This window comes from Triturus cristatus, chromosome 2_1 (assembly GCF_964204655.1).
Source record: "Triturus cristatus chromosome 2_1, aTriCri1.1, whole genome shotgun sequence".
NCBI classification, from domain to species: Eukaryota; Metazoa; Chordata; class Amphibia; order Caudata; family Salamandridae; genus Triturus; species Triturus cristatus.
In genome coordinates this window covers 1059569357-1059584703 of record NC_140581.1, presented here as the reverse complement: position 1 = coordinate 1059584703, position 15347 = coordinate 1059569357, and the positions used below count along the sequence as shown (strand labels likewise).

The 15347-nt window shown below is 44.1% G+C and overlaps 1 protein-coding gene across 1 annotated transcript in view; it reads right to left on the bottom strand.

Annotated features, from left to right (window-relative positions):
* The window catches only part of DAPP1 (dual adaptor of phosphotyrosine and 3-phosphoinositides 1), a 189496-nt gene extending 177847 nt beyond the window's left edge, over positions 1 to 11649 (bottom strand). The window contains exon 1 of the mRNA XM_085635785.1: positions 11387 to 11649. Coding sequence (XP_085491911.1) covers positions 11387 to 11493 — 107 coding nt within the window. The 5' untranslated portion in view covers positions 11494 to 11649. The remainder of the gene's footprint in view (positions 1 to 11386) is intronic.
* Positions 11650 to 15347: the final 3698 nt, after the last annotated feature.

Here is a 15347-nt window from a genome sequence, read left to right as displayed (position 1 = left end):
GTCCGGTGCGAGGACTGAGTTCTGTAAAATTTATTTTCTTATATTATTTTAGACACGCCTCTCCACCATAGATGCCAGCCGCCACTGGCTTCAGGTAGCAATTATATCGGCAAGTACAAATCATTATTTAATGAACCTGATGTACTATAATAATAGATTTTCCTCAGCCTGGGATAGGGGCACAAGTTATAGGATGTAGTAAAATACGTGCCACTCTTTTGAAATAATGGAGTTGTTACTTTTAAACATACCTGCTGTAAAAATGGTTTGGAGACTATGAACCAAAACCAATTCAATCAATTCTAAGGTTTCTTCCACTCATTGCGTAAGTTTTGACTCCCTTGACCCTAATCTAAGCACACATGATTTACACATCAAATAACTACCCACAGGAAGTTTTGGCATTCACAAACGTCGCTGACTAAGGCCTTTTTCTGCTAACTAATCATTGCTTAACTTCCTCAAGTGGAACTTGCTGATGAGTAGAGTCTACAAATAAAATGATTTACTTTTATATCGATTACTTTCTTTTTTTGCCAATTTCATATCTTTTTCCGAGTAAGACAACTCCCTAAACGAATATAAGGCGTTCTAATGGACTGCTGTCAGTACCTCGCTTATCCTATAAACGCTTGTTCCTGAAGTATACTAATTTGTGGGTGATCACTTAACTTGCATTGCACGACCTTAATCACTCATCCGAAGCTCCGCGTTTTCATGGGTACTCAGTTACTCTTGGTGCCCCCGCCCTCACAGACTCACGTACTACTTTGTTATTTGCGCAAAACATTCCCGTATTATGCCCGAGTAATTTACCTATGTTTGAGAGTCTTTATGCGTGTTTTAGGTATTTGACGTATTTTAGGCATGGCCAAGTTATTTATTTGTTTAAAGGAGCCTTTGTGTATAACTCAATTTAATTTACACAAGATGCAAGACAAAACGTCCGTTAATAAATTATATTTTATATCTGACATGAATTAAAATAGTAGAGGTGAATCCTTACACATGAAGATTCTGTCAATGACTGGAAGAGACATTAGTTCCAAAAAGGCAGAAAAGTGAGCATTTAGGTGTTCGCTAAAGAAGAAGGGGTGAGATATGTTGTTGTGTTAGTGGTAAAGACTTCCAAGCATTAATTTTGGCACCTTTGACAAAATAAGGTTTAAGTAATTGGAATTTTCATTTTTTGTTTCCTATTTAGTAATGGCCGCTTAACGTTTTTATTATTTTGTTTACGTAAGTATTGTAGATAAATTTAAATGACTCTTACTCATGGGAAATGCCTTGTGACTCAGGCCCTACAAGTAGAACAGAATCTGCCTCGAGGCAGAAATATTACATCAGCAAATAAAGCGTTCTCTTGCATAACAATGGGGGAAAAGGCAAGGAGAGAAGGGCACTGCCATTGCCAAACATAGCACCAAATATAGTAGGAAAAACACATTGAAGCCAGTCCAATAACTCTGGGTTACCCCTCATTTCGTGCTCATCTCAAAATCTGGCACAAAAACAAATGTTTCTTGCGCCAGGATGTTTAGGAGCTCGGTTTTACAGTTCACTTAACCCGGGCCGTTTTTTTATTAAGTGCTAAATACTGGAGTTAGCCTTGTTCTAAGAGCTTCCAACGAGGACAGAATCTGAGTACAATAACACAGAGTTATTTGCCACAGATCACACAGTCTGGCCAAGCAAACAGCGAGGATTTTCAGGTTCCCAGGAGCTGGGCCGTTAAAAGATAATACCTGTGATTCACAAAGGTAAACTGAGAGGAATGCCTAACTTTACGACTTTTGGTATTCACAAAGGGCATTTAGGAGTAGTAAAGTTAGACTTTTGCCTCAGTTACACTTAAGTTTTGGTCTTAAGTTTAACTGATCCAAAAGTCTAACTTTACTACTCCTAAATGCCCTTTGTGAATAAGGAAAGTCGTAAAGTTAGACATTCCTCTCAGTTTACCTCTGTGAATCGGGCCCAATGTCTCTTCCTACAATAGCATCTGCAAATGAAAGCTGCAAGAGAGGTCTGCCAGTAAGGAAAAACTGACCTTTCTATTAAAACATATTGCCAAAGTCTAGAACTTTCTCTTCTTAATCGCTACCGCGATAAAACATCTGAAGAAGTCTAAAAGCTAAAAAGAAAAAAAAGAAAAAAGAGAGAAGAGAGAAGAGAAAAGGCTGTTCCTGAAAGTGCAGTAGTGGATAGGAAGTTGCAGTCCAGCTATAACCGAAATAAGGCCGACAAGACCAGAAGCTATCCATACAGTCACAGGAAGTGGCTCGGAGGGACATGCCTCTGGTCATTCATGAACAACACCTAACGCTTCCCACATTGGATCACAACACATAGAACATTACACCAACCAAGGCCTCCCCCAATGGAGAAACGCGCTAACAATCAGAAAATGCCCTTCAGTGAACCAGCAATGGGCAATAAGTGTTACCTAAATTCTAGAATACAATATCAAACCCCTGCACTTATGTGTGCGCTTCCATGGTCTCAACCCTTCCATCTTACCTCCAGTAATCTAGGGCCAGCTTCGCGGCGCTGCCTTTCTGAGTACTGGTGGTTCTACAACAAACTGTGAACTTCTGAAAAACAGTGCTATGGCATGAGGAAGTCACAGCAGGTCCTCGTGCAGAGCACGTGACTGCGTTGCTAACCCAGTGGGCAAGTACCTAGAGTGCAGAAGACGTGGAAACTCCAGAGAGTCAGGACATCCCAAGGGCTACACTTCAAACCTGTAATTTCAGAAGCTGGAGACAGGCCTATTACTCATGGCGAAGTCGCGTGTGTATGTGTCTGCGTGCATGTAGGTCTGTGTTGGTGATGAAGGCCAGGAGTGTTGAAAGAGCAGTTTATGGTCAGCACCTAGAGGCCATATTATGGTGCCCAATGTAGGTTCAGGAGGGCTGGATTATTTCAAGACAACCATTCACTGTTCAAATGAGCTCCAGTTAGATGTACAGTATGTATATATATCTTATGGATAGCCTACAAATCTGCTCTGAATCCAGCGCTTCAGGACCTACATCGGACAGCAAATTATAGATCAAGTTGACCTCTGCTAATATTTGATAAGACTGGCGAGAATATGTGAAATATACCATGACCCCTCGTGTCTCACTGCACATCCACAACAGTGCGTATGGCCGGCAGAAGCAGCTTCCAGGAGAAAAGTTATTTTCCCAATTCTTGTGGAAGGTTTAGTGGCAGAATGCAACAATTCAGTGAAGGGGGCAAAATCATTCGATTTGCACCCTGCAGGCGGACTGGACAGATCCTCTTAAAGAGAGATGCACTTTATTTTATTTCTTTGCATCTCACCGTCTCTTTGTTTTTCCTCTTGAGCTTCAATATATCAAAGTTCACATTCTGTATATTGTTTGCGAGTAATGAAAAAGGAAATGTGACAGGGGTATTGCATGACATGGGTCTGTGCTATCCCCCCCTTTCTAGCTGTGTTTGGATGCACATCACTGCAGTGAGTGCTATCCCCCCTTTCTAGCTGTGTTTGGATGCACATCACTGCACTGAGTGCTATCCCCCCTTTTCTAGCTGTGTTTGCATGCACATCACTGCATGGAGTGCTATCCCCCCTTTTCTAGCTGTGTTTGCATGCACATCACTGCATTGAGTGCTATCCCCCTTTTCTAGCTGTGTTTGGATGCACATCACTGCATTGAGTGCTATCCCCCCTTTTCTAGCTGTGTTTGGATGCACATCACTGCATTGAGTGCTACCCCCCTTTTCTAGCTGTGTTTGGATGCACATCACTGCATTGAGTGCCATCCCCCTCTTTTCTAGCTGTGTTTGGATGCACATCACTGCATTGAGTGCCATCCCCCCTTTTCTAGCTGTGTTTGGATGCACATCACTGCATTGAGTGCTACCCCCCTTTTCTAGCTGTGTTTGGATGCACATCACTGCATTGAGTGCTACCCCCCTTTTCTAGCTGTGTTTGGATGCACATCACCGCATTGAGTGCTATACCCCCTTTTCTAGCTGTGTTTGGATGCACATCACTGCATTGAGTGCCATCCCCCCCCTTTTCTAGCTGTGTTTGGATGCACATCACTGCATTGAGTGCCATCCCCCCTTTTCTAGCTGTGTTTGGATGCACATCAGTGCGTTGAGTAGAAGGAAAGCAGTCTCTAAATAATTACTGAACAATTAGACCCTGATTACAATGGCTGACGGACCACACACAGACAGGCCGTTGATGGTGGTCCGACCGCCGACAGCCCTTCGGTCCGACTGGCAGATTACAATTACGGCAGTCGGACCCACAGTGCTCAGAGGGAAGACCGCTGCCTCTGAGAGGATCGGAGTTCCCGTCGGGACGGCGGCCGGAATCGTATCCCTGAATGGCAACGGTGCAGAGGAAGGCACTGCAATGGGGATTATAATTTCCCTTTCGGACCGCGTTTTCATGGCAGCAAGACTGCCATGGAAAGGCTGCCGGAAATGGGACCCCCCCAAACAGGGCCCCCTGTCCATCATGAGTCACTGTGAAGTGGCCTTGAGGGAGCATGCAGTGCCCCCACTCACCTCCATGCACTGAGCATGCAGTGCCCCCACTCACCTCCATGCACTGTGTGCCATGCACAATATAGTGCATGGCACATGGTCTATTGACGTGCAGGATGTGCTCCGTACCGAGGCGGCTTGTGCTGAAGCCCTTTTCCTTGGCCACATAACAAGCCACCATGACATGGAGCCCTTTTTGACCGCAAGCTTGTCAAGTGGTCTACTAACCGCTGCAAAAGCGGGCGGCGGTCTGACCAATCACCATCGTAATCAGGGCCTTAGTTATGAACTTGGTTCGGATAATGTGCACCGAGGGTTTTCTGATACCACCCCCTGTCTACCTGCACATTAAGTCACTGTTGTAGATCATAATTTGCCAAACATTACGACTCGCAGTGTGAACTACAGCTTAATTAAACAGATAAATGACAACCAATTTCTTTAAAGGGAAACCTATTTGTCAATGTGTTTATTGTGACTGGACTGAACCTCCAATGTGAGTATTATTTTAAAATCGGATTAAAACTCTCCGGATACCTTATTGGAAATTAAAAGTACTGTTTTTGTAAAAGTGGAAATCTGGAAAGAAAAACAGAAAAACAACCAAAACACCTTATTTAAATTGCATCACCCTAAATGTTGATTATATTGTCGAATCATTTAGTTTTTTTGCATTATGGTAGTTTCAGACACGTTTATCCCACTACAAATTCAAAACTTCATGGATCAAAATGCAACTAGAAAAGCCCGGATTGGATGAACTACTCATGCACAGATTAGCACAATTTGTCCAGTGGAAACAAGCCAGGACCACAAACACAGAGTTGGTCAGGTTCAGGGTCGGAGAGGCCTTGTATTTCACCAGGCATATCCCCGGTGGGCTGTAGCCGTTGGAGGCCATTTTTTTAAATCATGTGATCACTCCACTTGCCTCTGCCACGTTCCCATTCTCCCCGAGGTTATTTTCAGCAAGGGGAGACTTCAAGGGAGGGAATGGGGAAATAGGGAGAAAGCGATCAGAGAAGTAAGAGCGTGAGAAAGGAGAGAGAAGAAGAGAGAGACTGCATGGATGGAAAGAGAGCACTAGTGCAAGAAGACTAAGAAAGCAGGCTGGTTTGAGCATCTTTGCAAGGGCTGCTTTTGGTTCCCCATTTTGACATATTGTCAAACAAAATCTGTGGACTTGAAACAGATGTTATACTAGCATGGAGCAATGTGGCAAAATGTATAAATAGGTGTATTGTGTTGGTTTGATGTTTTTCTTCTCTCCTGATAGGTCTGTTGCTTCTTCTGCGTATTAGTATGATACCCCACCACAAAAACAACTATAGCAGTCCAGCACGTCTGGAAACAATTAATTTATCAGGATTTTAAGAGTGCGGCTCATGCGGTCTCAAGGAGCAGGGTGACCATGCAGCCTGTTCTCCTATTGGTTGAACATTCAGGTCTTGAGGTCCTTCCAGAGCTGCTGGAGTGATGGTGAGGATCTGGGGTGCAGGGGGAGCCACTAGGTGGGAGAAGAAGCTGCCTCCACTGTTCGTTCGGCACATGCGTTGGGTAGCTGCCAGGGAGAGGGATTTGGAGCGGAGTTTCCTGGTAGGTAGGTCGAAATTCATTTGATTGTTGAGGTACTGTAGTCCTTTGTTGTGTAGTGCTTGTAAGCGTGGGTGAATAGCTTGAACTGGCATCTCTTCGCTACTGGTAGCCACTGGACTTTTCTGAAGTGAGGGGTGATGTGTATCTGTCTGGGGAGGCCAAGGATGAGTCTGGCTGCTGTGTTCTGGATAGTCTGGTGTTTTGTCATGAGTTGGGCAGTGATTCCTGCATAGAGGGAGTTGCCGTAGTCTACTCTGCTGGCGATGAGAGCTTGTGTGACCGTTCGCCTAATTCAGTGGGAGCCGTATGAAGACCTTTCTGGCCATTCAGGGAAGAGGAAGAAAGCGGAAGAGACAGCAATGACCTACTTCTTCATGGATAGCTGGCTGGAGAGGATGATGCCAAGGTTGAGGGAATTTTCGTTGGGTTTGGGGGTTGGGCCTAGCTCAGGTGGCCACCATTCGTAGTTTCAGGCAGTATCCTTGCCTTTCCCAAAGAGGAGTACTTCTGTCTTGTCAGTGTTGAGTTTGAGACAGTTGTGGTTTATCCTTGTGGCCATGTCTTTAATGCATCTTTGGAACTTGTCCTTGGTGGTTGTTGAGTCGTTGGTCAAGGAGAGGATGAGTTGGGTGTCATTAGCGTAGGAGATGATGTTGAGTCAGTGGCTCTGGACGATGTTGGCCAGGAGTGTCATGTATACAGTGAAGAGGGTTGGGCTAAGAGATGAGCCTTGAGGTACACTACAGCTGATGTTCTTAGGGAGTAAGGATCACATTTTGCCTTCTTACTGTGAGGCACGATGTGATCCACTTGAGGGCTGCTCCTTGGATTCCAATCTGGTGGAGTCTGTTTATCAGTGTGTGGTGGTATACGATGTTGAAAGGTGCTTAGAAATGGAGGAGGAGGGGGGCTACTCTTTCTCCATGGTCTAGCAGCATTCTGAATTTGTGAGCACCTTCAAGAAAAAGTGAAGTAGTACATGAGCCAAAAGAGCAGATATATAGATCTCTCTCGCTCTCGACATCCTTCCATATCTTGGTCTTTCAAGCAAAGAAGTATAGTAAATATTTGAGGGAGGGGAGAAGGTCACTTGCCATGGCCACCATTAATGTGGGAAAAAAATCATGAAAGTGCAAAGGCAGGGACGACTATAGGGTGAAGGCAAAATCCTTTTTCGATCTGTGGTAAAATGGATGCAAAACTGCGGGCCATTCTGCCACTTCTATATCACCTAAAACAAAGAGACGCAGGCGAAATGCCTTGTAGAACAAGAACGCCTTGTTCAATGCAAGGAGGTATGCACAAAATGAGGAATTGTTCCTGCCACAGTGCTCTTCAAACCAACCATTACAGTAGGGAAGCTGATGTGTGGCACCTGCCTGTTCGGGCACCAGGAGGCTCTGCACAGATTTGGTACACTAACGTCTCTGCTGGGGAAACTGCTTTCAAGTGCATTGTCAGGGATCCGGACAATACATTTACTTCAATGCAGTTAGCATTGAAATAAATACAATGTCTGGTCCCTCACAATACTTCGAAAAGCAACGGTGCTTTTGACTTTGTTTTTTTCCATACACGGAGCAGCGAATCCGCCCCAATTCAGGGACGTGTACAGAAAAAAAGGCTGAATTGCCTGTATTTCTCTTATTGTATGGGAATTTCCCCGACCACAAGTCTCCAGTTCCTTGTCCTCAGTATTTGCCCCCTCATACTTGCCATGTATATGCTGCACAAAATAACTAACTAAATAAATAAATGATCAATTATATACAACCTGCCCAGATTTGTAAAGAAAGGTTCATTGTTGATTTATGATAGCAATCAACAACTCAAATCCTATAGAATTAAAGGAGATCTACACCTAAATCTGTAGTAAGTCTTTCACAATTACCCAACAAATTGTAATTGTTCAGGTATGGTGCCAACACGTCTGGGACAAAGGCACCAACTACCACACTGAAAGTGTAGTGTGGATTCTTTTTTTGTTTTTGACATATCGTTGTTTGAGAGGCCTTCCTTGTGCCTGCCGCCTATTTCTCCTGTCGTCCCTTTGAAGCAACCCTTCCACTTTTCATCAGGAATAAAATCACCATATATATTCAACAAAGGAACCTCAGCTCCAGATTGGCACCGCTCCTCAATTTCCCACCATACATGGAAAAAAAACATATGTGGCACATTTTTCTCTGTTCAAGCAGCCAAACTTCGAAATTCATAAGCCCCAAACATAAGATCCACAGATAACTATCTAATCTTCAGAAAACTAAATCAAGAGTGGTCTCTTTCCTACTTAACCACCATACTCAAACACAGATGTACAGCATATCCTTGTGTATATAAACATGTAATGGTATTATATGTATGTATCTAGATTTTTTAAATATAAAATATGTATCATATTATGTACTTGTGTATCTATACGTGTATTACTTTATTTCTTCTGTAAAACAACTGACTCTCTCTAATGCAATACTCTATATTTCACCCTATACCTCTCTGAATATATGCTCTACCTCCACTCTCTGACTCATCCCAGACCTCATTCTACTACTATGATCTTCAAAATAACCCTTTCTAGACTCTCTCCTCCTCTATCCCTTCTTGGATCACCCCAAACCTCATTTTAATACTATGATCTTGCAAACAATCCTTCTAAATTCTTCCCTCACCTATCCCGCCTGTGACTCATCTCAATACCTCACCTTACTACTATGATCTCTCAATAAACACTCCCCTCTTCTATCCCCCACTGTCCTTTACAATCCAACTAACAGCCTCTGCTCTATACTAATCCACCACTAATCCTTGTTGGGTTCCACAGTAGCGTACTATTCGCCGAAAAATGCTTTGACGCCTCGTCTGGGGTAGTAAGTGCTATATAAATACAATTACAATACAGTACATAACATAACAATCATAGAGACTAAGCAAACACACTTTTCAGCCAAAAGCCAGTACAGCAAGAGATTCCAAATTCCTTACCAAGGGCTACCAATATGATGTCAATCCCAGCCGGTACAAAAGGGGATGGTGATGGACGGAGCATTAGAACCAATCAAACACTCACACCCAGTCAACAGATCTGGGTTTGATCCATCACCGTTCTTTAGCCCACTCTACCACCCCAGTTCAGACATGGCCATATGCAAATCAGTCTGACCCTGTGCCTCATGGGAACAGTCCAGCCCGAACTGCCAAGCCATGTCTTCCCTGGATCGGAGTGTTTAGTTGGTTCTGATGCTCCGTCCATCACCACCCCCTTTTGTACCGCGTCAATCCCAGCTGGAGCAGCTCTATTTAAACATAGTATTGCGTTGCCCTTGCGTCACGCAAGTTATTGCAACACTAAAGACAGATTTACCAGTTTGCTCTATAAGCACTGATGTTGATAATTAAGTGCTGGTGCTGAGCACCGGAAACCACCGGCTCATATTATGCACTTATTGGGCACAAACTTTTGCTTGCATATAACTGTGTAATACTGCCTGGTGCAAATGATAGATCCTGGCTAGGGTGTGCCAGGCCAAACCTGGCCCAAACTAGCTGTGCAATTATATCACAGGCACTGATTGCGAACCCCAGAATGGGGAATAACTTGCAGCATGGTCTCATTATTCCCCATGACCACGTGCATTAAGCCGAGTGCGTCACAATGTGCATAACAGACAAATAGTGACCCTGAACAATCTCTGTATTTAGGGGGTGCGGAATTTGAGCCCGGCAAGTCATCCAATCTGCTGACTTCTTGGAATGGAGGCCATACTGGGTAAATTCTGCTCTACCATGGAGGGATGTGCCGAAATCAGTGACCTGTGTTAGAAATGCATTCTTATTCAGGAGGAACGCAGAGAAGCAATCTGCATAGAGCGCCCCAGGAAGACTCAAAGCTCATTAGTGGGCTAACCTGAAATCAAGCACCTAGGCTAGCACTATCACCAACTTTTCTTGCACGAAATGTGCTAACTCAACTAAGACTTGTCTACCAGGCCCGTTGCTCTATCTCCAGTCAGCCACATACTACACCCCTGTCCTTGTTGCCTACCTCTTGCCATTGGTTTTACGCCTATAATCTTCCGCCACCTTGCTGTTATGCTAGGAATCCAAAGAGGGTGGTGTGTGTAATGATATCTATTCAAGATAAATGCCAACAAGTAAATAAACTGAGCAGCTGATCTAGTTCAGTGACACACATGGACCTAAAAGTGCTGGCCCGTTCTGTGGAGCTAGTTGTGTAGCACCCGTCCCTTGCTAACACCTCTGAAGTCAATTACGAAAGAAACAAACAAACAAACAAACAAACAAACAAAAGTAGGAAGGAGGCCGAGATGGGGGTACGAGAATAAAATTGAGAAAGACGGATACATAGAGATCGAGATACAGCTTTAGGGAAGGAGAGAGAGAGAAGAATAGTCAATAACTAGCGAGGGATATGGTGATTTAGGGGAATAGTACGAATAACATTATATATAATATGTGAGATTGGGAGAATGGAAGACATGAAGAGAAAGGGAATGAGGGGTTATAGCGGAAAGGGAGGAAGGTTATCAAGTGAAAGAGAGGAAGAAAGCGGGAAGAACCAAAAGGTGAGATAGAGAGAAACAAGTTCACTTCATGTTGTGTAGTCGGACACAAATACCTGGAGACATAAGGAGAAACAGCGGGACAGTCAACTAAACAGCGAACGTCAAATATAAAGTGAGTGCAGCAAATCAAAAAATAATTTTTTTAAACTCTGATACGAAATGGTACTCCAAAAAAGGTAGAAGGAGCCGACAGGTGTTGCCACGGAAGTACGGCGCGAGACCCTTGAAGAAGAGTCTGACGCGTCACCGGTACGCGTTGCCAAGGATACTTCAGCTTGGGCACAACTGGAGTTTAACTATTAGTCGTCATCATCAGTCAATGATTCGAGCACATCGCCCCTCCGTTACACGGTATGATCATAGTTGTGTGTGAACTGAACCCAGTGCCTCGTTTGATGCAGCGCAGCCCCCCTGGAGCCTTAACCTACACACGTGTCTGATCGCGATAACTTCCTCATACGAGCGGGCAGCTTGCAAGGCGAGCACTTTCGCAGGTCTTCTGTCTTGTGCCCAAACCGCATAATCCTGCCAGATAAGCGGCAGCGGTGGCAATGTCTGGCTTTAGATGCCCGTTAGTGACACACACAGGCTGACAAATCCCATGAAACAATGGCAAGGTAAACATCACCAAGATAAGACACGCGAGTGCAGCGCGAGTTGCGCGGAGGTGCACTTACCCCAGTGTTTCCAGCTCGCAGCCCTCGCAGCCCTCTGCCTCGTCTTCCTCGTCCTCCTCCCAGCTCATCTTGCTGCTCTTGACGCTGTCGCCCCGGGTTGCGCTCATTCCAGGCGTTGCTGCCTCGCCTCACCCGCCGCCTCAGACAGAGGTCACCGCCGCCTCGAAAGTTCGAGTTTCAGCTGCGCGAACACCAAGCACCTGAGGAAAGCTCGGAGGCGGCAGTGAAACTACCTGATAACAATAGAGGCTGGCGCCCCAGCCGCTCTTGTGAGTGGTGAAAAATAAGGAAGTCGAGACGGGCCACCCCCACGGGAGCCTGTCTGCAGGGAAACTGAAAGGAAACACTGACGCATGGGAAATGTAGTCAAGGGGTTCTCCACCTGCTGCCTGCATAGGTGTCAATGAGTTCATGACGCATGGCTCTCAGGCATAAACATTTCAGTGTGCATGCAGTTCTCCGATTACAATTAATAATTCACTGTTTTATATTAGGACTTTAACTTATAAACTGCAAGTAACAGAAGGATGTCTGTTAGAAAAGCATCAACCCACTGACCTATTTACATAATATGCAGTTTGTGATCTGCGTGGTACACGTTCTTTGCAGCAGGCACATTCACCCTCTATGCTATTTTATGGTCAGCCAAAACCTCAACTAGACAAAACTCTGATCTCTTTCTCCAGGAAGAACATTAATCACGGAGATATCTTGACATTTTTATTGTTGCCTGGAAATTGCTAGAGGTAAGGAACACAGCAGTAGGTGCTTTTTAAACTAAAATAAACTTGCAAACATGGCGCCCGCGGAAGTCAGCATCCAGTGCGGTGGTACCAGTCGCACCGCCCTAGAGCCTCATTCGAATCTCAGTGTCAATCTCTCCACCATTGTCGGGCCTGCAGAGGGCCGTATTTACAGTGCTAGCTCTCAGAACCCAGCAGCTTGTGGTGAAGGTTGTCATTGGAGCATGGTCGATGAACACATCCACCAACATCTGACATTGTGCACATTGGAGGTGTGGTGGCCAGAGGGCTGTTATGCGCCCTCATCTCGATCCCAGCACATTTGGGGCCCAAATCCAACCATGTTAGTTGTCCAACATGTTTGAATCCTGAGACCCTTCTTAACTTCTTTTAAACACACTTTCCTTAGTGATATCATCTCTTGCTTTGGATTCTCCTGTCATCTCCATGAAGCCAATATTCATTCACTCCCCCCCTCCTTTCTCCCACCAACACCAGTCATGGATTGACAACAGCCTCAGTGTCATCCATCACTTGATGACTGTCAACTACATCGGGTGAATTCTTCCGAAAGGGAACTAATTTACGTTACTCCTACTTTGGGTATCTGCTTCCTTAACATACCCCATTGATTTCCCTACACCTTGACCCTGACATCATCAGCTAGAAACCTCAATGGATCCTTTAAGGTTACAAGAAGTATGGGCTCTTGTGTAATTGCCACAGCAACAGCTCCCAGGTATCACAAGTTAAATCAGTGTAAAATCCACAGAATATTTTATCGATGGATTTATATGACGCTTAATACCCTTGACGAGGCATTGAAGCTCTTTACGATGAGTAGCACGCTACTCCAGAACCCAAGGTTAGTAGTCAATTCAGTGGTTATTGATTATTGGGATTAGTCTTGTGCTCCCAAGGAAATAATTTTATGCATTTGCCCCAGTTTCCTTGTGGTAGATTAGCTTAACAGGGGGTGGGTGCGACCATTAGATGGGACACTATGGTTTTTTGCAAACTATTGGTGGGAAGAATTGATAGGCAAGAGCAGATTAAGTATTGTTAGTTTGCATTGATATGGTTTCAAAGAAGAAGAGGTTGTGGCCTATGAAATTAGGTGTAGGCAATCTGCTGAAATACTATAAAGTAGTTTAAGGGAGACAGGCATCTGTGTGAGTAGGCTATACTCAGAGAGAGTAGGCATGCAGAGGATGGAGGTTCGGGAGGGGATTATTTAAGAGAAAGAAAAGAGGGCACTTGAAAATTAATTCTAGTTCCCCAAACTAAGAAAATGATCCCCACACTAGTTGTGTTTTAGCACCCTAGACTCCTGGAACAACATATGAGTGAGGTTCCGCCTCCAGTTTTTCAGCCCTCTGGATCAGGTTCTACATTTCCCCACAAAGTACTTGTGTTCTCTTGCTTAATGTTATCATAATCAGGTTGTTTGTCCTCACAAACAGAACATGATATAAGATATTGATCCTGATAATTCAAAGTCGAACTACTTCTCTGAAGCCCTCTGTCAATATTTGTGCATTTGAAAAGTACACTTGTCCAGTGTCACTTACCCTGTCATCTGAGGTATGGTATTCTTTATTAAATGTAATTAAGACCATATTAATTATAAAAGTGCTGAAATAAAAATCTAAAAACTATACACTCCAGTAAAATCTTCTTAAAAAATGATTAATGCACTTAATAATTGTTTTTTCTAACTGTATCATGCAAGAGGATTCAATTTAGAATACATTATCTTCATCAACTTTATAAAGCTGGATAATAGGTTATAATTGGGACCATTATAGCACATCGCCATTGCTTCTCAGCAAGATTGAAGGCCAAGCCTGCATATCGATGGAACCAGTAGTTTTTGCGTGAAAATGTAGCAAATCTGCCCCTTTGTTTCTCCAGACCAAGCACTCTTAACATATAATGCTTTCCTGTATTCAGTGGCAGCTGCCAGCTATGTGGAGTGGTAGGCAGGCAAACCGCTGCTGAACATATATCACACAAAAGAAAAGAAGCCCCTTACTTGGCTACACTTCTCGCTCCGGTCCCGATATTCTTCTTTCCTGCAGCATGGGCCCAGCCAACTCCCCTAACCAATCCTGGCACTGTTCTCATGCTGTGACAGCAACGACAGGATTGGATGGAGTGGGCTGGCTGGCTGTTCCTTCAGGCACTGTAGGCCTGTGCTTGGTCTCCAAACAGCTGGGTGGAGAGCTTAAAAGTGCGCATGTCACTTTAGAGCATTTAGCCAGCTACTGCTCCTGTTCTCTACTGGCAATTGGCAGCAGAGGACACGCCCCGTATGTCTCTCGGCTTTGGGCAGGCTGGCTGTTACACAACGGTAAAAAAATAAAATGGCAATGAAATCTTTCATTGCCATTTTCTTTTTTCCTGCGCAGCTCGAAGCGGGCAGGGTGGGTGATGCTCCTCCGCCCAAGTGAAGAAACCACCGCTGTCAGTATTGATGGCATGTGATTCGTAAGCCTCATAGCCATCACAGTCTTAAGCAACATTTCCAATAGGTTGATATACACACTTTCATGATTCATTACCTCTGTATAGTTTATTTGTGATGTAAAGCGCTCTGACACTCTACATTGGGATGAGTAGTGCTATAAACAAATATGAGTACAAGGTTAAGGAGACATAAGAGGCATCATTGGGGGGTGGTAATGTGGGAATCCATGAAGAAGGTGGTCATTGAGGTTGCACTTAACACCACCAACGCTAAAGCCAGCTCTGCATATAGGCTTCCCCCGAAGCACGTTATTTGATAGAGTACAAATAAACACTAACACCCAAAAACAGCAAATTTTCATCTATTTTATAAAAAAGGAAAAACACAGAATGATGGAGAGATCATGCATGTTGTGCAACTTTTAAAAGCCATGTTTCTTCAGCTGTCAGTGCAACCAAATCAGTGACCTAGGTATGCTAACTTCAGCACACAAATGTGAACTACAATCTTTAATAATAAACCTTCCCAAAAATGTATTAGCTATTTATGCGGAAGAGGATAAGAACAAATATTTTGATATACTGTTGGAATGTTTGGCACAAAAGGTATCGCCGCATTTACTGAGAAGGGAGGAAGGTGAAGAAAAAACTCAAGAAGAGAGCAAAGAGGCACCGAGGTGACTTTATATGAACACCAAATAAAACATAAGCTTACTGGATATTCTGTAAACCTGCCTTTCGGATTTAGC